At 42.4% G+C, this 24,015-nt stretch overlaps 1 protein-coding gene across 3 annotated transcripts in view; it reads left to right on the forward strand.

Annotated features, from left to right (window-relative positions):
* Positions 1–4,412: 4,412 nt before the first annotated feature.
* DMAP1 (DNA methyltransferase 1 associated protein 1) overlaps positions 4,413–24,015 on the forward strand; it is a 34,572-nt gene continuing 14,969 nt past the window's right edge. Inside the window, exons 1-9 of one of the 3 annotated variants that reach the window (XR_014527619.1) lie at positions 4,413–4,621; positions 6,953–7,062; positions 8,088–8,179; positions 9,567–9,762; positions 10,675–10,833; positions 12,767–12,934; positions 14,075–14,260; positions 18,332–18,890; positions 18,997–23,896. Coding sequence is in view for 2 of the 3 variants with exons in the window: in XM_083509675.1 (XP_083365801.1) it covers positions 6,961–7,062; positions 8,088–8,179; positions 9,567–9,762; positions 10,675–10,833; positions 12,767–12,934; positions 14,075–14,260; positions 18,332–18,403 (975 nt within the window). In the remaining variant the exon portion in view is untranslated. Of the gene's footprint in view, positions 4,622–6,952; positions 7,063–8,087; positions 8,180–9,566; positions 9,763–10,674; positions 10,834–12,766; positions 12,935–14,074; positions 14,261–18,331; positions 18,891–18,996; positions 23,897–24,015 lie in introns of those variants that run through there. The other 2 variants (XM_083509675.1, XM_083509676.1) reach the window with 2 other exon arrangements.

Genomic DNA, 24,015 nt, shown 5'->3' on the forward strand with positions numbered 1-24,015 from the left:
CAACATTTTGGCCCAATAAACAATAAGTCTAAGGCTGTGTACACACTATACCTCTAAAATACATTTGAAGCACATTTATGCCTTCAATGAATTCTGGGCACTGTAGTTTGTTAAAGGGTGCTGGTAAACTGTAACTCTGTGAGGGGTAGACTACAGTGCCCAGAATTATTTTGAAGAAAATAATGTGCTTTAAAGGCAGGGCTCCCCCCCCCCAATAATGTTTAGGGGTACTCTCATCTTCCTACTCATATTGAAATACTGCCCCTCAATGAGGCCAAACTTAGATTCACAAAATGTTTAGGGGTATGCGTACCCCTGCGTCCCCCCAGAAAAAAGCACTGTTTAAAGGTATAATGTGAATACAACCTAAAACACATTGAGAAGGTTTAGATGCCGAACTGGTATATGGAGCCCACGGGAGAAATGATGTTGGGTGACTTGAGGAAAGGGGCCAATCAAGAGGGGATAGCTGCCAACTTCTACAGTACAGCTCAAAGTCACAGCCTCTCTGGAGGTCTATCTCAGATGTAGGGGTTGTTTGTAACATATCACTTTTATTGACCTAGGTAAAGGCAGCTCTGTTTCAAGAAGCAGGCAAGTCACAGAGTGGACTTCAGCAGGAAGCTTCTAACTGTCTTTGTTTATTGATGCACACAGTGTATTTATACTATAGACAGAGCCTGGGTTACTCCCAAATTGGAGAAGTTGTGTACAGGAGATGTGGGGGGTGAGGCCTTACCAAAGGGTATTGTGGAGGACAGAGAAAGGAGTTAAGGGTTGAAAACTAACAAAAACCACTGTGCAAAGGCAAAAAGGCTCCTGCATACACAGAAGTGACCCAGCTGGAGAGAGTGTCCCCTGGGAGCTTGCACTGAATTTGGATTGAAGATAAAAAGAGGCTTTCAAATAATCCAAAGTGTGACATTCTAAAATAGCTTCCCTAGCAAAGTTGTGAGAACAAAGGATCTAATTCATTTGAAAACTCAGCAGGGTGTATTTGAAAAATATTCCATGTGAGGTCTATCTGATGCTTCCACATTTTTTCCTGGTGCTTTCTTATTTACTCCCTGAAGTTTTAAAATATACACCCCTGCCATACATGTCTGCAAATTGTAGAACTCACAACCAGCATAGCTGAAGCACCCAGCTTATGAACACTCAGCTTTTGGATGTGGTTTGACAGATCACAGGATTTCTCCAAGTGATGTTTAAAAATAAAAACCTACAGGAGTAAAATGGACTAATTTGGACTATTATTAACATTATTATAGTTATTCATTTCATTTAAGAATTGCTTCCTATGAGGCATTCTGAATCAACATAAAATAGAATAGCAGCCATATATAAAACAGTTAAAACAACTGTATATATAAAAACCATTTAAATAAAACAATTATAAATATACAAAACCAGTTTAATACAGCAAGAGAACCTACATAAAATCAATTCAAATTCAAGACAGATACCCAGTGCTTTTTATCCTGGGGGTATGTAGGGGTATACATACCCTAAACATTTTGTGAATCTTCATACTTTTGTCCATTTACTGTATTTATTTTTCCCGATTTGAACTATAATGGTGATTTTCTTGAGTCAGAATGAGAGTACCCCTAAAGATTTTTGTAGAAAAAAAGCACTTCAGATATCAGTGGGGATGAATATTTTATAAGGCTTGTTGATGGAGGAATTTGAAACTACATGTTCACATAAGCGCATCTCTCTCTGTTAAAAATAAGACCACACAGAAGGATACTTCTCCCACCCCCTTCCCCACAGAGAAGATAGCGCTAATATATTTTGTGGGGGTGGGTGTTGGCTGGATTACACCTAGCATTAGTAAAACATGGATAGCAGGTGGGGGGGAACCTCAGGCTTGGGGCTGAATGCAGGATTCTCCTCAAGCCAAAGCTCCTCCTCAGCCACACCCCCATTCTCCAGGCCACACCCCTCACTGGTGCTGCTTTGTAACCTCTTTGAGGGGTTGCCTGGCTGGAATGTGCCTTTGAAGTCTCTTCATGCCTCTTACTTGTCTGGATAGAGAACTAGTGTGTGTGTGTGTGTGTGTGTGTGTGTGTGTGTGTGTGTGTGTATAAAAACAAGCCTAGCGTACAAAGCTAAAAATTACATTAATTGCCCCACCCACTTTTGCCTTTGTCACCACGTGGTTCCTGGAAGGTTGCCTAGAAGTGAATGAGGCCCTCAGCTGAACATGGTTTGCCACCCTGACTTAACACTAAGTATGCATTTTAAATTTGTTTTAATATATACAGTATACAGTTATGCTCCATGGTTCAGAAGCACACCAGAAACTTATTAACATGGCCAGAAAAGAAATGAAAGGATTGAGGCAGTAGTGGGTGTGGAAAGGAGAAGAGCAGAAATTGATGGTTGATCCTCCCACCCCAAAACACCAAAGCAAATTTTCTGTGACCCCCGAGTGGAGCAATTTGGAGCCCAATTTCCTCAACTTTTTGGATTATCTCCATATTGGACAAAGTCAAATTTACAGGGGAAAGCATAGATTTTTGTGTTATTTGACTGCACAAATTAAGCAACCACACGGTAAATTCTGTGTGGACAAGCCCTTAGTCTCTCTGTGGAACACAATACTTACACATGCTACTGAGAGAGAAAGACAGGACAAATACATCCACTCTCCACCCCAACAATGAGATGTGATTGCATATGTGAATACATTTTGGCAAAAGTTATGTCTGCTCAGCAAAGGATGCATCCCACAGCTCAGCATGTGAGAGTCTGTGTTCTGGCAGAGGGAATGTGATCGCCAGCAATGGTTCTTTCTTGTGGTGAGTGCTGCTCTCTTCTGGTGAGGGTGCATACATGCACTGTCTGTCTCTGTTTGCATAAAATTGTCCAGGAAGTTATTGTGATTTTTCTATCTCTGCAGTTTCTTTCTCCAGGCAGGAAGGAAAAGATTCTGCTGAAAGCTTACTGAGCACGTAACCTGACACAGAATGTTCCCTGGATAGTGTGGTACCTGCAATGAGCATGTGGGTCTGTCTGTCTGTCTGTCTGTCCATCATGGGTACAGTGAAGAAGTATGAGCAAAGGGAAATAATTATTCTGCATCAAATTGTTTTTACTCATATGTACAACTAAATACTATTTGTGGTAAGCAAATGCTACTTTCAGTATTGATATCAACATATGGAACCCACATTGATAGGGTAGCCATCATAGGAGCCAACTCCTAGGGGCTGAGGTCTCTTCGTGCCCCCCTAAAATATTTCAGGGGCTCCCTGCCAAGTTGATGGGCATTGCCATTCAAATGGTGTGTGTGTCTCATGTCTTGTGATTGATTATGTGGGGAGGGGCTTACCCGGACCCCCCTATTTTATTCAAGTTGGCACTCCTGGTGGCTATGTGTCCTACTTTACAGAGGATGCTCCTCTATTTCCCACCCTGCACTCTTAATTACACCTGGAAAAGAACTGGCAGTCAGTAAAGTTGGAATAAAATCAGAGTGACATGATACGCCATAAAACTGACTCTCATAAAAAGCCTCATAACTTCAGTTTGAACCAGCTGCATTTTTGGGATGTTTTTTGAAAGCAGCCCTATATAGAACACATTGACATCTCAGTGTAACTAAGGGATGTGTTACCCTAACTAGTTTTGCTTTTTCCAGAAATCAGTGCAACTGGCATGATAACAGCTGGGCAAAAGTAGTCCTGGCCACAACAGCCATTCAGTAACCTAAACTAAAGCACTGGATCCAGGAGTGCCCAATTGCAGAAGTCGGCTGCAAATTACTGCATAGACTCTGTGAGGAGTCTGCCCTCCTCCCCTCTCTCAGTTAACCACTGTCTCTTCAAATTATTGCATAGATTTTCCAGGGGGTCTGTCCTCCTCCCTTGGATTTTTCTCCTCCTTTGATGGACTACAGCTCTCATCACATCCTTTGCCTTTAACACAGATACTGGGGAATAAATTGTTTTGTCTGCTTAAATCAGACTGGATGTGTTTGATTTGGAGCTATTCTATGGAAATACCACTAAGATCACTTGTGGGAATAAATATTGTACGAAAATGCCTAACTTTTTTAAAAAAGGAAAACAGTTATGGCGATCATCCAGTTTAAGAATTTATGCAGCGTGCGTTAAGGGGAGGACGGAAAACATGCTGTAAGATGTTACAGGCGCAGTAGCATTCCCTGCTTTTACCTATATTGTAAAATGTAGCTTCAACATACAGGCAGCCTTACTTTTTAGTAGCGATGCTCTGACATCGACTGAGGGGCGTTGCCTCTGTTTGCCATGTTTGTATAGTGATAATCGCATCAGAATTTGACGCAAACAAAGCGATCGCCATCTGCATTCTACTTTAGTGATATTAGTTTTACGGCTACTCTCCACCCTGTACTTTATCGTCAAAATTTTAGAAAGTTTTTTCCACTTCAAGCAGGGAAACGGAACCAGCAAGTTCGAACTCTTGACGCTAGCCGAGCCACAACTGGTGTTGCACGTTCGGACCCAAGTGGGAAACGATTCTCGGATAAACGGGGACCGGAAGTAGTACTGGGATTCCCGTATCGGCGCTGCACAACCGGTGTCCGCTGCTGCTGGTTTAGGGTTGGTAGCGCGTGAAAGGAAAGCGTGAGGTACGGGGGAAGGGAAATGGGAATGTGCGTGGGGGATACGCTGGGAATTGGCACTGAGTAAGAAACCGTGAAGAGCGGGAAACTTGAGGCGCGCGGAGTTGATATACACGGTGTGGGGAGCCTGGGGACATTTGAGCGGGCTGCAGCGTATGTGGAGGAGAGCTGGGGGATGTATCTTTCATTAGTATCCGGTGTCTTTTCCCTTGGGGCTCCGGAACTCCAGAGCTACCATAGGAAAAAGTCCACGCCAAAACATCATGAAAAACATATATTTGTCGAAATGTAACGCTATCTCAATACTATTCCAGAAATATTGTTCCATTCATAATGCAACAATTCAGGCCGAAGATTGAACTCCCGAATTCCAACTAAGGCTGCCGTCCCAGCCCCACATGCTTGGGAGTAAGCTCCATTGAGATTAGGAGGACTTCTGTCTGGGTAGACATACAGTGGTACCTCGGGTTACATACGCTTCAGGTTACATACACTTCAGGTTACAGACTCCGCTAACCTAGAAATATTACCTCAGGTTAAGAACTTTGCTTCAGGATGAGAACAGAAATCGTGCTCTGATGGCGCGGCGGCAGCAGGAGGCCCCATTAGCTAAAGTAGTGCTTCAGGATAAGAACACTTTCAGGTTAAGAACGGACCTCCGGAACGAATTAAGTACTTAACCCGAGGTACCACTGTAGTTAGGATTGCACTTGACGTTCTTATCAGGGAGCAGCGGGGTGATCTAAACTGCAGCCAGGCAGTAGTGGGAGAGTTCAGATGGGCAGAGACACTGCCTCCTCTGCAGCCCTGTTGTTCACAGTGGCTTGGGCAGAAGGCAAGAGGGCAGGCAGAAACCTGCTTTGGGAACTGCTATAGTTTTCAGGTCCGATGCCAACAAGTGACTGCAGGAGTGGACAAAGCAGCAAATAAAGTCCATGTTATTGTGTGGGATATCTTTAGGCTCGTTTTTAATAACAGGGGTTAAGGTTTGTGCACGTATATTTCAGTGGCCCACTTTGCACATCTCATTATACCATAGCTTACAGCAAGTAATGGTTTAATGTGAAAGAGCAGCATCCTGGTGCAAATGGACAAAAGTTCCCACAGCACTCCTACCCCATTCCTACCAGTGCTGTGCTGTGGATATGGCTCTACACAAAGCATGAGTGTACCTAAGATTTGCTGTGGTCACCCACTCATGTTTCATTTGGAGAGGAACAAGCCACGAACCCAGGTTTGGATCACATAACTAGCCAGACCGTGACTTGTTTTGTCTGCAGTGCAGCAGGAACAGAGTAGGAGTGCTGTGAGAATGTTTGAGCACTTGTAATGGATGTAGCCAGGATTTTTGTGGTGGGGGCAGGCCTCAGCTATGTATTTTTATTGATTTAGAGGGGGCAGCTGCCCCCCTTGGTTACGCCCATGGCATTTGTTCACTTTAAACTATAGTTTGTTTTAAACTACAGTTTAATGTGACAAGCAAACCAGGCCAGTATCCCCTTGCTAATGCTTGTCTACCTCCATATTTTAGAATAGTTGTTTATAAACAGAATTTTATAAACAGAATTGTTTGTTATGATTTCTTAGTCAGCTTCTTTTTCTATTTTATGTCGCGTCTGGGCCTGGATACCATTATATAATGGACAGTGGATGCAAAGGAGCGCTTTTATTTAACTCTTGCTAATCAAGTTTGACACCAGGCATGTGTGTAGTCTACTAAAATTTCTAAATTTTGGTTTGGCTAGATTACATAGATGTGACTATGTTTATTTTTTCCCCTGCTTCAGAGATTCAGGTTTTCAAATAATTTGTCTGCTTCTTTTGACATAGACTGTTAGGAGGGAATGGCAAGAAGATTGATTTGTAGATAGACTTGTAGTGATAGAGATAGCGAGGAGCAACCATAGTAGACACAGACACATAGCTGACACGAAACGTCCATCCCCTTGGGGCAGTCTAGAAACCATGTTCTAGGATTCTAAGTCTTTATCAGATGCTGCCTGTGCTTTTCACATAATGCCAAATATCAGGTTCTGCAGTTTGGTGGAAAACACATGGGTACATGGAATAAACAAAGCTCTGGTCATTAGTCCCATGGGTATAAAAGTTTCATGTGCCTGCCAAGACTGTTGCAGGTGCTTGTATTTTCTGTAAGTTAACTGTATGGAGAAGAGAAATAAATTCCTAATATGTAAGTAAGTAGGTAAGTAAGTAAGTAACAAGCAGTCTGTTGTATGTAGAGGGAGTCAACAAATTTCGCAGCTAATTTTGTGAAGGCTAGTCTGTATCCTTTTGGCTTTTACTTAATTTTTAATTATGCCTTGCTTTTTATTTCAGGTGACAAAATGACTACAGGAGCTGATGTCCGGGATATATTGGAACTGGGGGGCACAGAATCTGAGAACATAGGAACTATTAATAAAAAAGATATCATCAATTCTGATAAGGTACAAAAGGGGTGAGGAAAGGGATAGGAGGAGGAGAAGCTTTGTGCTTGTAATTCTAAGCTATATGCATGCAACACGATCTTCTTTTTTGGATCTTGCCAGCATGATTGCTGCATACAGCAATATTGTTTACCCTAATCTTGAACAAGTTGTGAGACTACTCCTCTTAAAAAATAGAAATAAAAGATCAGATTATTTTTCTTTTTTGACATATAACACCTTTTCCAGCATCCTCATTCTGTGCTGTCCCTATAGTTCTGCATTTGAGTGTCTAAAAATTAATATCTCTGTACCTGCTGGTGAAAGCAATGTGGTATCACTTATTTCAATTTTGTTTAATCTGTATACAGCATAAAGCTGGAGTGCATAATTTGAATGTCCTTTTTGGGCATAAGGAAAATAGCAATCCATTCTACTTTTGGTAATGATATTTACATTTTGAATAATATTCTTTACACTAGGATTTGCAGGGTCTCAGGATACCTCTCAGGCTATATTCACTGAAGGGCTCCTCTCTCTTGCTTTTTGCTGCTTCCTGTTTATATTTGTAGCATTGTTTACATTGTTGAGTATAAAAGAGAATCACACCTGCAGCAGAATGACAGAAATGTGGAGGGATGGGAGAATTAGGGAAAGTTGGCTTGTCTGCGGAACTTTGGGAGGTCTGGTTGACACTGCAGGTATTTTCTGTCATCAAATAGAAATTGTGCTATCCTCTTAATCTTCACCTCCAGAATGTTCCTGCATTTTGAGAACTATGAGTAAAGTAGGAAGTGAAGACTTTGCAGGGAAGCAAAATACAAACAACATCCTCTTGCTGCTCATATGTTTTTGTACCAAGAGTTTAAGCTTGACTAAAGTTAGATCAATAAAGCTGGATTGTGATGTTTTGAGGCATTGCATACGAGAGAACAGATGCAATCTGTCAGATGTAAAAATCAGAATAAACAGAGACTGATGCTTATACTCCCACATAATTTTGGTGTTAAGATTGCACAGCCTTTGATAAAAACCTTATTTTTCAGAAAAAATCCAAGAAGTCATCGGAGACCCTCACATTTAAGAGACCAGAAGGAATGCACCGGGAGGTCTATGCTCTGCTGTACTCTGATAAAAAGTAAGTTTTGTTACCTGGATAGTTGGTGTTTTCCTTAAACCAGCCTCTCATCTCCTAGGTATTTGGCAGGTGAAAGCCTTGACAAGTCTGTTCTTGAAAATTTACTTTCTCCAGCTTTTGATAGTGTTTTTACCTTTAGCCCCTTCCTAGTATCTATGACTTGCTCTACTGGAAGTGCTGTTTCAGCATTTTTTATCTCCATGATCTAAATGTGTGAAGCCCTTTTGTGATATGTAAAAATTTCAGATGTTGAGGGCATGGAACTCTCCTTTTAAAAAGAATGTTGGGAAATACTGAACTATTTACTGTCTGGAAGAACTATAGTTTTTGATTCTGAATTTGGGTTCATGAACCTTAGACAATGGAAAGTTCACATGAATTGTAACAGATTTCTCAACTCTCACATGCTGTTTTGTTCCTTGAATTTATCTGTATTTTCAAACTTTCACCTGTTTGTGGTAGAAGATGAAGGAGAATCAGAAGCAAGTAAGGGGCAAGATATGTCAGAGGCTGGATTGTAGGAAGGCCGTGCTATTATGCCTTGCCTGAATAATGTTTTAGGAGCACTATGCTTCGTGGATTCCTAGATTGAATGAAAGAAGCAGATTTTCTGTATCCTGCAGTATTTGAAAGTGCATAACAGGAAACCGTGGTTTTTCCATTATGAGAATGTGCTGTGATTAGCCTTTAGCTTGTATTTAACTTCTAAGAGGTCTCTTCTTTGCTATCAGGAAAAGTGACACCTTAGAGGTGATTATAAGACCTACTTTTTGGTTTTTTTGGTTGGCTTTCTCATCTTTTGTAGAGGAACTGAACAGATGGGAATAAATGGTCGCTAGAGCTAACCTTGCTGCCCAGTGAGCCTTTAATGATCCCACCAGCTCCATCTTTTATAGCTTCAAGCAAAGAGGCATCCTATTCCTGAAACATACTTGTTCTTGGGATCTGTCCTAGGAGATCTTTGGACATGCTCTTTTTTTAAGGTCTAACAGTTCCATTTGTCCTTTTTTACACTTCATGCCAGTGAACATGAGCAGCAATTTGAGGAAGTGGAAAACCAGGCTCTGTGTCAGCAGCAGCTGCAAGCAGATCTGCTACTAGCCAATGCACATCCAGGCTAAATAATGGGGGTGTGGGACTGATTGCAGACTCTGTACCTCACTGGCCTATGTTCACATAAGAGACTAATAAATTGTGACCCTCTTTGGTCTGTGGAGCTTTGGGTTGTGTGCTGAGTGTGTAAGATCAATCTACAGTATACAGAATTGCCCTGGCTTTACACTGATCTTTAAGCATTCCTCAGAGATCATAGAAGGGGATTAAATATGCAAAATGAGCCTCATGCAGACAGTAGGTTCCATTAATTTGTACCTTGTCTTTGTTTCAGGGATGCACCTCCCCTTCTTCCAAGTGACACAACGCAGGGCTACCGCACAGTTAAGGCAAAGCTGGGATCTAAGAAAGTGCGGCCTTGGAAGTGGATGCCTTTCACCAACCCTGCTAGGAAGGATGGGGCCATGTTTTACCACTGGAGGAGGGCAGCAGAAGAGGGCAAGGATTACCCTTTCGCCAGATTCAACAAAGTATGAAGGATTGATCAGAGCTTGTATTAAGTATGAAGGCTTGAACAGAGCTTGTGAAATGGGAGTGAGTGGATAAATTTGTGCCAAAGTATCTCAAAGGACATCTCCAAATACCCTCTTTCTTTCACTTGCTATCTCTAGGGTTAATTCCCATATCAACTTCAGAAGTGTAAGACTGATTCTGGTATCACAGGACATTAAACTCTGCAGTATTCTTTAATTTTTTTAAATACTTGAGTCCTGTGGGGCATGTGCTACTTATCAGTGTCCACACAGAAAGTCCTGATTTGGAAGGCATCTAAGTAACATTGGGTAGTGCCTCAAAGTTAGCATGAAAAGGTCACAAAAAGTTAGCTACTTTTCACTTAGGAGCGTGCAGGTGTGAACACACACACAAACACACAAAATTATGTAAGGTCAGATTGGCAGATGAACATCTGTGGCTGTTCATATCTTTAGTCTAAGGAGATAGCATTGAGTAAAGGTGCAATTGCCCCCAAGATTGAGGGGGCCCGCCATGTGTGACATCACATGCAATGTTGCATCGTCTGGAGGAGACTAAGTGCTCTGAAGGAACCGGCCACTAAAGCTGCGCCACATTTGGCTGTGTGCTCAGCCTCCTCTGCCCCGTAAACATTGGGGGCCCAGCACTGAGTAACAGATAAAACAAATGGATGGAACTAGCGGCCCCCATTTTATCATTTGGGTGGCAGCAAAGATGGGATGTGGGAAATAAAGCTTACATTTTGAAGTTACTTGTTATTGGGGCATAGGAGAGGGCAACTGGATTTCTTTCCTGTGAAATCATGGGTTTGTTTTACCTCAAAGTAATCCTGCTAGATGAAACAATTCTGCATGAGGGGGAGCATGTTGTGCCAACCGTCTCATTCAGTCTGTTCTTTCCTTCTGCAGACAGTGCAAATTCCAATTTACTCAGAACAGGAGTATCAGATGTACCTTCATGATGATGCTTGGACCAAAGCTGAAACCGACCACCTCTTTGACTTATCCAGACGGTTCGATCTTCGCTTTGTGGTCATTCATGACCGTTATGACCACCAGCAATTCAAAGTAAGTACCTGTCAGCTAATACCGTCTACAGTAAAGTTGCCATGGTGCAGTTTGTTGAATAAAACTTATTTCCAGTTTAAGGATCTGCAGACATGGACAATGCAGTGTGCTGGTTAAAATAATACATGCCTGTTAAGGGTTCCTGAATTCTCTTCCTGAAGTTTTGTGTGAAATATTATAAGCACCAGCTGTGTTGGGTAAGAGACTTACAAAAGCAAGGGAAAGCTGGGTTGTTAAGCTCTGAGAGGCATCTCAACAGTGTGTATTTGAAGGTGGGATGCCTAGGACACAATAGGGATTCTGTTGGTGTACTACCCACCCTGTCACTCAACAGTCTCATTTCTAGCAGGGGTAGTCTTGGCGTTGGACTCCTCTCAGCTTGTTGTGCTGGAGAACTTCAACATTTATGCTGATGCCTTGTCAGGACTGGCTCAGGTTTTCATGGCTGCCATGACAGCCATGAGTCTGTCCTAAGTAATCTGGCCCTACCCATGCTGCAGGGCACATTCTGGACTTGGTTTTCTGTGCTGGATTGAATTATGGTGATCTTAGTGTGGAGGAACTTTCTGTTAGTTCCACTGTCATGGACTTGCTGCAGCTCATAATCTTAGTGGGTGTGTGGGTGTGATTAAGATAGTCCACCCTAGGAGGCAAGGTATCTGGAGTGTGTGTTGGCATCTCAGATCATGGATGAGACAGATTATCTAGATCTATTTCAATCTGGTTTCAGGCCTGGTTATGGGAGAGAGATGGCTTTGGTTGCCTTGGTGGATGACATGCCAGGAATTGGACAGAGGGAATGTGTCCCTTTTGGTTCTTCTGGACTTTTCAGCGGCTTTCAATACCAACCTTGGATGCCTTGTTGGAATGCAGCTTGGAGACACTGTTTTACAATGGCTTTGTTTCTTCTTGGAGGGGTGAACCTAGAAGATGGTGCTGGAGGACTCCTGTTTGACACATTGGCTGTTGACCTTTGGGGTCTCTCAAGGTTGTGTTCTGTCCCCCATGCTCTTTAACATTTACATGAAACTGCTGTGAGAGGTTGTCTGGAGTGTTGAAGTTCAGTGTCACCAGTATGCTGTTGACACCCTGCTCTATTTCTCCTTTCCACCTAAATTCAAGGAAGTTGTCTTGATTCTAAACTAGTGTCTGGCATCAGTGATGGACTGGATGAGGGTGAACAAATAGAAACTTAATCCACACAAAACAGAGGTGCTCCTGGTCAGTCAAAAGGCTGTGCTGGATGGAGTTGTACTCTCCCTGTAGACATATGTTTGCAGTTTGCGTGTGGGTGTGCTCCTTTATTCAGCCCTGGCCTCTCTCGTTGGGAGCCTCCCTTACTCCAGCAAAGGAACAATCAGCAACCCACTTTAAGCTCCCAGTAGCTCCTTTGAATCCCCACCCTTATTTTCCCTATACCTGACGTTATGTGCAAGGAGAAGAACTAAGTTGATTAAGCTAGAAAAAGAATTTTAGGGTTTCTACTGCTGGGTAACTGATTAAGTGAGGTGAGATGGAGAGTGTTAGTGAAGATGTTGCCATGGAATCAGGGGACATGGAACAGAGGATTTTGGAGAATGGCTATATTTTAAATGAAATTGTATTGGTGAGGGAAAATCCCAGAATATGCAGTCCTGTCTTGATTTGTGATTATTGAATGAAGAGCAACAAAGCCTTGTATGTAGCATGGGACCACCGTCTTGTGATACCTAGGCCTGGATACTACTGCCCAGAGAGCGATAAGTTATTAGATGCTTTGCAGATACTGGAAAGAAATAAAACTATTTCCTGTGATAGAGTTCACTAATTGGCGCTAATTACAATCATTTTCCTAACATTTCTCTGATGCTTTGTTCACGTTGCATAACTTTAAGCTATTTTTTCATGGTGTTAGATTTCTTTAAGCTCAGTTGTATCCTTGTTCTCTCCTTAGAAGCGGTCAGTGGAAGATTTAAAGGAGCGCTACTATCACATCTGTGCCAAGCTGGCCAACATCCGTGCTACCCCAGGCACTGACTTGAAAATCCCTGTTTTTGATGCTGGCCATGAAAGGCGCCGGAAAGAACAGCTAGAGAGGCTATATAATCGGACACCAGAGCAGGTAATGTCAGGAAATGTTGCAAGGCAGCCTGGCCTCATATTATCTTACACTGGATCTGTAGCAATAGCTCATCATTTCTGGGTAATCCCCAGTGCCCTTCAGGGCTGCTAATGTGACTCCTGTTGGAGGTAGCAGTAGGTGCACCTCCCATCCTTTAAGCGTGATTTATCAAGTAATAGGCATACACATATTAGGTGATCAATGTGAATAAAGGAATAACTACTAGAAAACAAAGTGTGTTAAAATATGTTTTATTTGAGTTTTGTCTGAGAAGGATAGAAGCGTAGTGCTGATTACGCTTGTCAAGTTCTATCTGGATTTCAGACAATGCATTTAGCATATTTTTCTTTTCAGTAATGCAGTGGTGTCCACACTTTTTTCAAAGAGGGCCAGATTTGATGAAGTGAAGGGCTGTGAGGGCCGACCAAAGGGCCAACCAAAGTTGTTGAGCATTTTGGACATGTCTGCACTACTGTATGGGTACTTGCATTACCTGGATAAAAACAGTTGCTTTCATGAAACATTCTGGACACGCCATCATTTTGTAGTTCGTATTTTGTAGCTCGTAGTTTGGTGCTGAAGGTGCTGGCAGCAACTGCCTGATCTGGTATTGGCCGAGAATGTTAATAAACATTCATATTTCTGAGGAAATGAAACAAAGTGAAAGGTAGGTTTGACTGTGTTAAACACACCCAGAAAGCTCTGTGAGCAGGAGTATCTGTGAGGGTATATAGCAAGGGCAGCCTGTGTGCTGAAAATGGGGGAAGGGGTCAAGAAAGGAAGGGACTTGTAAATTATGTGTGGTGGAAGAAAGTGAGACTGTGAAGAGCCCTTATATAGGCAGGAGATACGAAAAGAGAGACAAATAGATAGTGACATTAACAACGTAGAATCTATATACTATAGCCTGCTATATACATAGTGAGAGCTTTGGAATCTGATTGGCTGTGGTATCTAGTGTTTCAAGGCTTCATGAGCCTTTAAAAATTGCTTGGGTAAGAACATTGTACTATTTGTTGCTGCTTTTGTCTCTCTAGTAGTATATAACTTGGCTCCCAGAAAACCACAGGGCAGGTGAAACCCAGGCCAGAAGCACAAAAGCACATTGCTTTTCCAGTCATGTTTCCGTTTCACCTGTAGGTGGCAGAGGAGGAATATCTAATCCAGGAGTTGCGGAAAATCGAAGCCAGGAAGAAAGAGAGGGAGAAGCGAACACAAGACTTGCAGAAACTCATCACCGCTGCTGACACCACCACTGAACAAAGACGTGCAGAGCGCAAGGCACCCAAGAAGAAGCTGCCACAGAAGAAAGAGACGGAGAAGCCTGTAAATATCTTGTGCCTGCCCTCTTTGTTCGGGCTCTACCTTGCCATTTGTCTGCCACGGCCTGGGGCAGGGAGTGAGGGGTGGTTTGCCAGTCCTCGCCATATAAGCATTGTTTCTGTGTTTTTGTTTGTTTCTTTTTAGACCCTCATATCTCTTGGGGTGTGGAGAAAAGTTGGGTTTCAATCATATTGCAAGCTGCAGAGGGATTTCGGTTAAGCTGGAAGGACTTGAAAGTGCTGCACTAGGAAGGAGAGAAACTGGACTCATGCAAAGCCCTCTCAGAGAGCAAGCAGTTCAGTGGTTAGTGAATACACAGCAAGGAACTTGCTCTTCTTTGTGCCATGCAGCATAGCAACACGAGGGGAGATTAGGGAAATTTGAAAGAGGCACATTTTTCAGCTGGTTTCTTCTAAAAAAATTACAATTACAGGATGAGGTAGTGGTCAGACTCCCTTCTCAGGTTTCCCAGAGCTTCTGGGTCTGGCATAATTGCCAGGCTTGCAGACGAATTGAAGCTCTTCCAATCTAGGGTTAAGCCAATATTTTTGAAATGTTAAAAGAGAATGATCTTTAGTTGATGTTCCTGCCCTCACCTAGAACAAGTGTTTTTATGCCTTCCTAAAACCTCAAGATGGTAGGTGTAAATGGATAACATAAGGAGCAGCATTGACATTCATTTATTTATAAAGAAAAAATGATATACTACCCACACACAGAACACCAAGGTGGTGTACAAAAAATACCAATTTAAATTCAATGCCTCTTTGCCTCTACCTTTGCTGTGTTCAGTTGTGAACTTCTCACTCATTCTATGAAATATTAGACCACAATATGATTTACATGTTGTGAGTGGTGGAACAATGGAATGTCTTAATAATATACGAAATGTCTAGCACTGTGTTTTATTTAGAATACACTGTGGAATTACCGCATTGACGCCATGCAGTTTCTGGGGAAAGGACTCTGCCTTTCAGATGGCTCTAAGGAGGGAGATGAGTAGGAAGAAGCCACTACATACTTAAAAAAGAAAAGGAAAAAAAGTGTGCACCACTTTGTGTCACTACAGGCTTACTGCTTGTTAGGACTGCTCTGCTGTCTTGGGTTGGGCTGCCCTGAAGGTTTGTGGTTTCAGTTTCCCTTTGCCTCTTAGTCAGCCAGACTGTTCCATGCCATGCAGCATGTGGAATCAAAATGCTTGAGGCGTGTTTGGCTGTCTACCCCAGTATTGCCTGGGGCCCTTGTGTCTGCCTATAGGTAAGCACCTCAGGGCTCCTGAAGGCAGCTTCTGTTGTTGCACTAGTGCTGTTTCAACCATGACAGAGTCCATTAGGAGTCAATTACCAACTGTAGCAGGGAAACGTGTGTGTGTTTTTTTGAAGAAAAAAACCGCATTTTAACTAAGAATTTGAATTGAGGGCTGTATCAGCATCATCTCAACAAAGGGAAGTCATTTACCAAAGAGTCAATTGAGGTTGAAGCATTTACAGCTCATGCTGGCGTGTGAGGGATAGCAACCTGTTTAATTGCTCTGATGTGAGGTGAAGACAGACTGTGCAGTGTGGGAGGGAGTTAGTGTGTCCCTCATTTTCATTAGGGATTAGGCAGATAATTGTCAAGGGGAGATGGCAGGGACATGCCCAAAACTGCTCCAGGATTCTCTTGAACAGAATAACATGGAGAAATTTGGTTGCATCAGTGCCTTTAGTATGGAGCGGAGTCTGCAAATCCCAGCATGCATTGCTGCTGATCCGGTCAGTGTAGAGTTTATCTGTACCCCCTCCTGCTGCCATCACGGTAGTCCATCTTTCTTGCTTTGGCTTCAGGTCACCCTAGGCACTAGGTTCAATTTATTAACTAGGGACTGCAATAAAGTGTTCTTTAATACTGTGTGTGTCAGGCTAAAGAGCCCCCACAACAGATTTTGACTCTTTGGTGAAGGGCGAAATGATAAAGGGAATTTGTCATATTATCTTCCCTCCGGTGTCCCGAAGGGATAGAATAACTAATTTGTTGTAATCAACACAGTTTCCTGGGCTGTGAATGGGGGCTTTCCTTTGGTTGCAGACGTGGGAAATCAAATGGCATAGCTTCAACAGGTTAGGTCTTGGCCAAACACAAGTAAGAAAGTTTGCTGCTAAATGACGGGAGATAATTCCCTGCTCAGTGAATTATCTCAGTGATTATTGTACTAGTCATCAGTATTTCCTTGGGTTCACAGACTATATCAGTTGTCTCATGGATGATCCATGGTATATCTCTTTACAATATTGAAATTTCTGGGTGGAAAGGCTTTTTTTATTAATGTGTTGGACTGGTAAAAATTTTTCTTTTGAGAAGCATATATGTATCCAAACATATAAGTATCCAACTCAGCCTCTGTCTTCTGACTTCCAGTCAGCTTTAACAGCTTCCTAGGATTACTATAGCTCCCTTTTAATTAAGCAAGACCCACGTTATTTGTAGGGAAAGATAGAGGGATCTGCAATAGAGCTTATTATGTTGGGTTTCTTTCTTCCTCTGCTGAGGATATGCACACACGCTTTTAAAATTATAGCTTAATTGTCCAAGAATTTATTGTATTGAAGCATTTGTGAATCTGCAGTGTTTAAACAGCGGATAAATTACATGCTTAGCTTGTAATGGGAAAATATTTGGCTAGAAGAGAAAGACATTATTCCTGGTGAAAAATGCAAGGCACTATGAGATGGGTATATTTCCCCACAGCATGAAGTTCATGCAGGGAACAAATGGCTAGAACAAGAATAGTAAAGTTGTTTAGTACAAATGGTAGAGAAGTTGAATAGTTAATGGAAAGTGATACTAATCCTGGTTTATTGGCCGTAAACATGGAACAGAAAACATGCAATGATCAGGTGGGGAAAGTTTAAAGATATTCTTAAACAAATCTTAGATTCTCAGGATTTTGAGAAGTCATAATTTTGCATTTCAGAGTTGCACTCCAAAATATATCCACGCTTGGGACCACGCAGGGTTTTAAAACCTGCTTTGTATCCAGGTTTGTAGTTATACTAGTGTGTTGTGAGTTCTACAGGTCAAGACTATAAGGTTGCATTCAGTGTAGTGTTAAGGTGAATGTTCTGTCAGTGCAAGGGTTTCCTTTGCTCTGCTGAACATTCTTTTCTCTCCTCATGCGTCCCCAAATCTGTTCTGGGGGGTTCCCCCAACCCTCTGGTTCAGATTTGGATCACAGGGAGGAGGAAGGGAGAAATCCCATTGTACAAGAGCTAATCCTTGTGCTTGTGCAAGAATTTAATTGACTATTGCTATAATGCTTTAGGGCTGGGAGCCAAAAGGCATACCCTCCAATATTTCGCATGAAAATAGGGACATTCTGTGCTTTAGAAATGTCCCTATCTTCAGACTGTTCAGGTAGCAATGGGCATTCTATTGTATGCAGCATAGTAAAAAGATTGAGGCTAAAATAATTCAGAATGGATCAAAGCAAACAGATTTTAAACCAGTGAGCAAATCAGCGTGGTGGTTGACCAACTTTGTGTAAAATGATTCATAAAAGTAATTTTATCTATTGGAGTCTGTTTTCAGGAATTGGGCAAAACAAAGATGTAGAAGTTAAGTGAGGTTTTGGAGACCTGGGAGACCTGAATAGCATTCTTACAGTCCTAGCTAGTGTGAGGCCCTGTAGATTTTAGCCTAGTAGAATCTTTGTGGTTCATCCAGAAGAGACTGCTGTTAGGGTAGAGCTTCTTTTAAGGACAGTGTCACATGTTATGTCAGTATAGTTTGGGCTATTTTGTTTCGCCTAGTGCTATAAAACCCTTTCCATGTCCCACTGGTTGTTTTAGATGCAATTTTCCTCCATAATTTTTAGTACATTCCTAGTACGGCTAGATTTGTACCAGCAGAAATTGTTGATATCTTAACATATCAAAGCCACTTTGGCAGTTTAAAAGGCATTAAAATTAATGGGTGCAGTTCTTAGCAGGGCCTTCTTAGTGCAGACATTGACAGCTGGCTCTCTGTCAGAGAGTGGTCTTTGTACATCCTTTTGCATTTCCTTTTCTCAACATATGCTGTCTCTTTCTCTTTTAGGCTGTCCCAGAGACTGCTGGCATCAAGTTTCCGGACTTCAAGTCTGCAGGTGTCACACTGCGGAGTCAGAGGGTAGGCTACCATGTTGGTCGTTGGAGCCCTGTGTGGATGCTTGATTGCTTTCATTTCCTATTTATTCTCCTTTTAAAGCTGTTAAAGGTCCATTGGAGTCTGGGCTGTAATATCAATGTGGGTTCTGGCTGGTCTCAGAAATAATAGCTGTGTGTTTGCACTAGAGGCCCACTAGAGGTGCCAGTTGTGCATGGCTGAACTTGCTTCTTTGCTCCTTAAGCCTCAACTGTTCTGACTATGTCTCTGTTTCTTCATTCTCCCCCCCCCCATTTACATAATGGTTCTTTTTCATAAATGATAAACGAGGCAAAGGTGTTAGGTGCAGCTTAGGGCTACTCACTGCCCAGCAGTCTCCCTGCCTGAGCTGACAGAGCTGGTCTCAGAGCCTGTGTTGAGGACTCCCAGACTGCTGGTTCTGGGGGACTTCAACATCCATACTGAAGTAACTGGCTCTAGGGTGGCTCAGGGCTTCATGGCCACCATGACAGCCCTGGGGCTGTCCCAACATGTCATTGGCCCAATGCATGAAAGTGGGGGATATTGACACAAGTCCCTTGTCGTGGTCAGATCCCTGTTAAGATTTAGACTTTCAGCACCTTTTCCCCTCTGCAGAGGCGGGGATCTATTAGGATGGTCCACCCGCAGAGGCTGATGGATCCAATGGGTTTCCAGTCAGCACTGGGGTATTTTCCGGCTGATATGACTGGTGCTCTTGTCAAGCCTTGGCTGACCTCTGGAACATCTGAATGGCAAAATCACCTGCATCCGCTGGTGGGATCTTGAGTTCACGAGTACAACATATGAATTTCAAAGGGTATCCTGAGCACTGTCTAGACTTGTTGTGTTGGATCAGTTTTAGTTTGGAAGGCTTGATGTGGACAAGGTGCTTGGATTGATCAGGGTGACCATTTGCACTCTGGACTCTTGCTCCCCTTGGCTGATAAAAACTAACAGAGAGGGGACAGTTGGCTGGGCCAGGCAGGTGATTACTGCCTCCTTGCGAGATGAGGTGGTCCCTGCCTGCTTGAAGGAGGCAATGGTGGAATCATTCCTCAAGAAACCCTCCCTGGATTCGGAAAATCTAAGTAACTACCAGCCAGTTGTCAAGCTCCCCTCCTTGGACAAGTGGTTGCAGATCAGATCCCTTCCTTGTTACTGAGCAAGCTAATCACTGATGGCGTTGTCAGGGTTGTGGCTTTGCTGTATGACATGTCTCAGAACTCCTAATAGAGTAGGAAGAGCGAATTGGCTACAGTGCATATATGAGAAATCTGTTGCTGACAGTAGGTTAATTGGTGTAACTTTGGGATATGCCTTGGAATGCTACTTGGAGCAGCAGCAGGGAGGTGAGTGGCTATGGCTTGGTTCAGCCTTAATAACAAACCGTGGTTTGTTTGCTTTGAGCATGAGCCTTGGGTTTACATGGTCTTCCCACCTCTTTGCAAGTGAGGAGAGGAGACTGAAAGCAATTTCTTGTTTTGTCCAAACCTGAGGAAACTGTAGTTTCTCCCCTTTCAAAAAGAAAAAAAGGAAAGATGGGAGAGTGCATGAGACTTTCATTTGAAACAACTGTCTGAATCAGGCCAAAGCATTGAAGTGAAATGTTCTGGCAAGGTCACCAGGTTTTCCACAGTCTTCATCATACTCCAGCATGGACGGGGACTTTGGCTTATTAAGCAGGCCTGGGTTTAGTTTTGCAGAGATCCTAGACTATTAATTATTTGAGTCCCTTCTTCTAACTCAAACCTGTACCATCTTTATCAGCTTCATTTTATGCTCAACATAGTAAGCAAGATTTTATATTTTTGGTTATTTTCATGCAACTATAAAACTAAAGATTAAAAAACCCATCCATCAGCAAGGGTTTCTCATGTTCTATATTATTAGAAGTACTTCATTAACAGAGTTTGTCTTTTGCCCAGGACCATTCCCCCCCCTTCAAAGATCTTGAGTTGCCTAAAATTTAAGACCATAGTCATATGCCAAGACTGGTCATTGGTAAATCTACCTCCATTACTGGGCTATGTTGGCATTAAATATCAACATTGTTTTGGCTAGGGAATCACTGGGTGAAAAGATATTGGGTGATGAGAATTGACCTTTGACCACTCATTTAACCTTGTCTGAGGTCCCAGTTCATGCATTAGGAGTGTAGCACGGCTGCCATTGCTTTGTAATTGGATCCTTTGCTTCGCTGGCAAGATTAAGAGGACAGAATTGCATAGAATGGGGGGATAAAATGCTAAGTTAACATCAGTGCACTAGTGCCCAGCCGTTCCTGCAGCCATGCTATATCCATAATCTCTTAATTGGGCCTCTGTCTTCAAGGGTTAATAGTTTTCTCTATGCTGCTGGCACTCATGGAGTCTGGAGGCTTTACCAATATTTGTGTGGCATTTCCAAAGCTTCTGCAAGTGATTGTGATTCTAAGTGTTGGCCTGGATTGGAAAAAGCTGGCTTTATTGGGCTGTTATTTCTGCCAGTATGTGCTTCGATGCCAGCACTCCCACCTCTGTTTTTGATTGACAAGGTTTGGAGATGGTGTGCAGTGTGACATACGCAAAGGTGAGCAGACATGGAAGCCCTGGGGAGCAATCGGGAGAGGATTTGTTAACTGCCTGGATTAAGTCCTCTTTCTAAACAGCTTGTTCAGATTTTCTTCTGCAGTTTCTTGCAATGGAGAAGCAAGGGGCAGCTTTGTGTCTAAGATCAACGTGATGTTTTCTGCATAATAGTGAGGAAAACAATTTGCTTGAATATCGTTAAAAAACCAGTGCTTCCCCAGTTCTGGTTTAATGAAGATCTTACAAATTAACAGATTTGTTTGGAAGTGCCCTGATAATGTCCTGTATTCTTTCCTACTCCTGATAACTTCCTTAATTTGATAATAGTCATTTAAACCTTGCAGAGTAACCAAGTGCTGGCAATCAGGAGTTTAGAGAAATTTGAAGGGGGGGAAAGCAGTTATCACTATAAGTTCTATACAGATCTTTTGCTTCTACAATTAATTATCAGAAATTAACAGCTGAATTTGGTTTTCAAAAGACCAAACCTGATCATTGTAGTCCTTAAAGAATTGAACAAAAGCAATCTTCCCTTCCTCAATCTAGACCTCTTGGGAAGAGTGGGGTGTAGTAGTCACTTTGAAAAAGAAGCAGTTTTGTATGATTCAAATATATTGTGTACCAGTGAATTTGAAATGTGTGCGCAAATTTCATATCTCCCCTCACATTATTTTTGGAGAAATTAATTTATTCCTGTAGACTTTCATGCTGCCAGCTTAGAATAGAATGAAGGCTTTAAATTTGCGTTCTCTCTGAATGTGGACTTCTTTTATATTTAACCTTAATATTCCCTCTGTGTTAATATACATTTTGTCAGGCAATTTTGGTGATACGTTTTCTTGCTACCCTATCCCCCTTGCTAAAGCGAATATTGGCAAAGAATAGGTGTGTGTTTGGGTTCTGCTTTGGGGCTCTTGCCCTGAGTCTATGGGATGAGGCAAGAGGTCTGGACTCTAGACTGCTAAGTCTTTGATAATGAGGCAAAAACAGTAGGATAAAAGAAAGTTCTTAGCAGCCTCAGAGCCAGGGAGCGCACTGGGAGATGCTGTGGCGCAATTGTTTAGTTCACAGCTGGACACCTTCCACCAAGAAAGGCTTCCAGCCGGCAGTTTTACTTGTTACCTGCTAACTAGGATCTTGTAGACAAATTGGTGGTCAGACCAATTAAAAAGAAATAGGGGGAGAGGGAGCTTTCATTCCCATTGATTCACACATCCACCCTCACTGGCTTTTAAATATTTACTAGCCAACTGAGCACTTTTTTAGCACTGATTAATGAGGTACAATCTACTGTGGTGCTTGCTTTCTCGGAGCATGGGGCTGGGGTGGGGGCTAGGATTGTACTACGCATTCAAGATAAACGAGTATTTTGGTCAAAGCTTGGCACGAGGGAGGGGGGCGGCTTAGGTATGTGTATATATTAAATGCATGTTCTCAATATTTGATTTGTTTCGCTGTGAAGCGGTTGTGTGCGCTGCCTGTTTACTCTTCACCAGAGGCCCTTGGCCATGCGCCTTCTCTCTGACATTAATGCAGAGCCAGACCTCATCAGCTGCTAACGGGGGAAACATCTGTCTTTCTTCGCTTGATCAATACTGTCCCTTCAGAGGCCGAGCCTTGAAAGCAGTTACATAAAATACCAGTAATATTTATTTGGATTTGATAAATTTAATTACTTGGAACAATTAATAATTTATCTCTTTAGTATTGACTGTGCTGCAAGGCATTTTGGTGAGATAAGCTGATGGTAATCAGCACCTTCTTATTAGCCGGAAATTGTATGTTGCCACGATGGGAAAAGACTTCCAATGGTTAGAAAGATGAAGTGTTCTTGTTGCTTTTACTGACACATTCATGTAGTAACAGCGTGCAGAGCTAGACTCCACTACACAAATGTGTGAGATAATAGCTTGGGACATGGAGCACGTGGCAAGATGGGCGGAAAGTGTGATTTGAATGTCATCTCTGTTTTACTAACAGATATTGAGCGCTGAAGCAATACAACTCAGAAGTATTCTTCTAACCCTTCATCAGTATGTCCAGTACTGCAGTGGTTCTCAGATCTTTTACTTATGGGAGACTGGTTGTAAAAAATGTGGGGCTTGTGTAATACTGTCATGCCAGTGGATAGGATTTCCTCCCCATCTGCTCCAAAGGGTCTCCCAGCTCTTTGGAGGGAATTTGGGGAGATTGCGGAAGGAGGAAAGGAAGGGCAAGCAGAAGTTTTTGTCGTGCCAATGTGATGCCACAAATGGCTGTCACCCTTGATTAATTGAAAGATGAGATTTCATAAGCTAGAGCTCCTGATCACAAATGCACCAAATGGGTAGTGAAGGTTTCATATGAATGTGCAAGTGTGTGTGCACCCACTTACCCCCTGCATTTGGGGCCAAATTTAAAGTGCTGGCTTTAGCGATTGAAGTCCTAAGTCCAGGTTATGTGAAGGACTGCCTGTACCTGCATCAGGCTGCCTGAGTTTTATGATAAGTTATGGACCCTATATTTTCTGAACTGTAGATTAGTAGCTAATGGGTATCAAGAAAAGGGCCTTTTCAGTGGTGATCCCATAGTTACAGAATATGACCACCACCCCCCGCCCATGAAGTGACTTTTACTTGCTTTTTAAATTCTTTTTTTTTAAATAGTTGTTTTTTACTGCTAACTTTAAATGACTTAGTTATATGATTGAATGCATATGTTCTATTACTGGTTTTATATGCTGCCTTGGGAGGACAATTGTCCTGCCAGGTAGAATGTAAATCTTTAAATAAACAAATAGCTGATACATGAATTACTAGTTTTGCTAATAATATTTGCATATATTTGTTTATTAATTCTGCCTATAGTGCACTTCTGAGATTTAGCTCTAGGCAGAAGGTTGGACATTGATAGGCTTCTGGTCCTTTCAGAATATTGGGTTTGGGGCATGTACCCATGTAGTAAGGTGTTAAGTTTTGTTAGAGCCCATTATTTGCCAGAATTACTTCTAGGCATGTGCCAGATTGCTTAACACGGCCTGGAAGTAATTTTTGCAGCGTAATCTTGGAA

The sequence above is a fragment of the Podarcis liolepis genome (assembly GCF_965112155.1).
Source record: "Podarcis liolepis genome assembly, chromosome: 6".
Taxonomy (NCBI): Eukaryota; Metazoa; Chordata; class Lepidosauria; order Squamata; family Lacertidae; genus Podarcis; species Podarcis liolepis.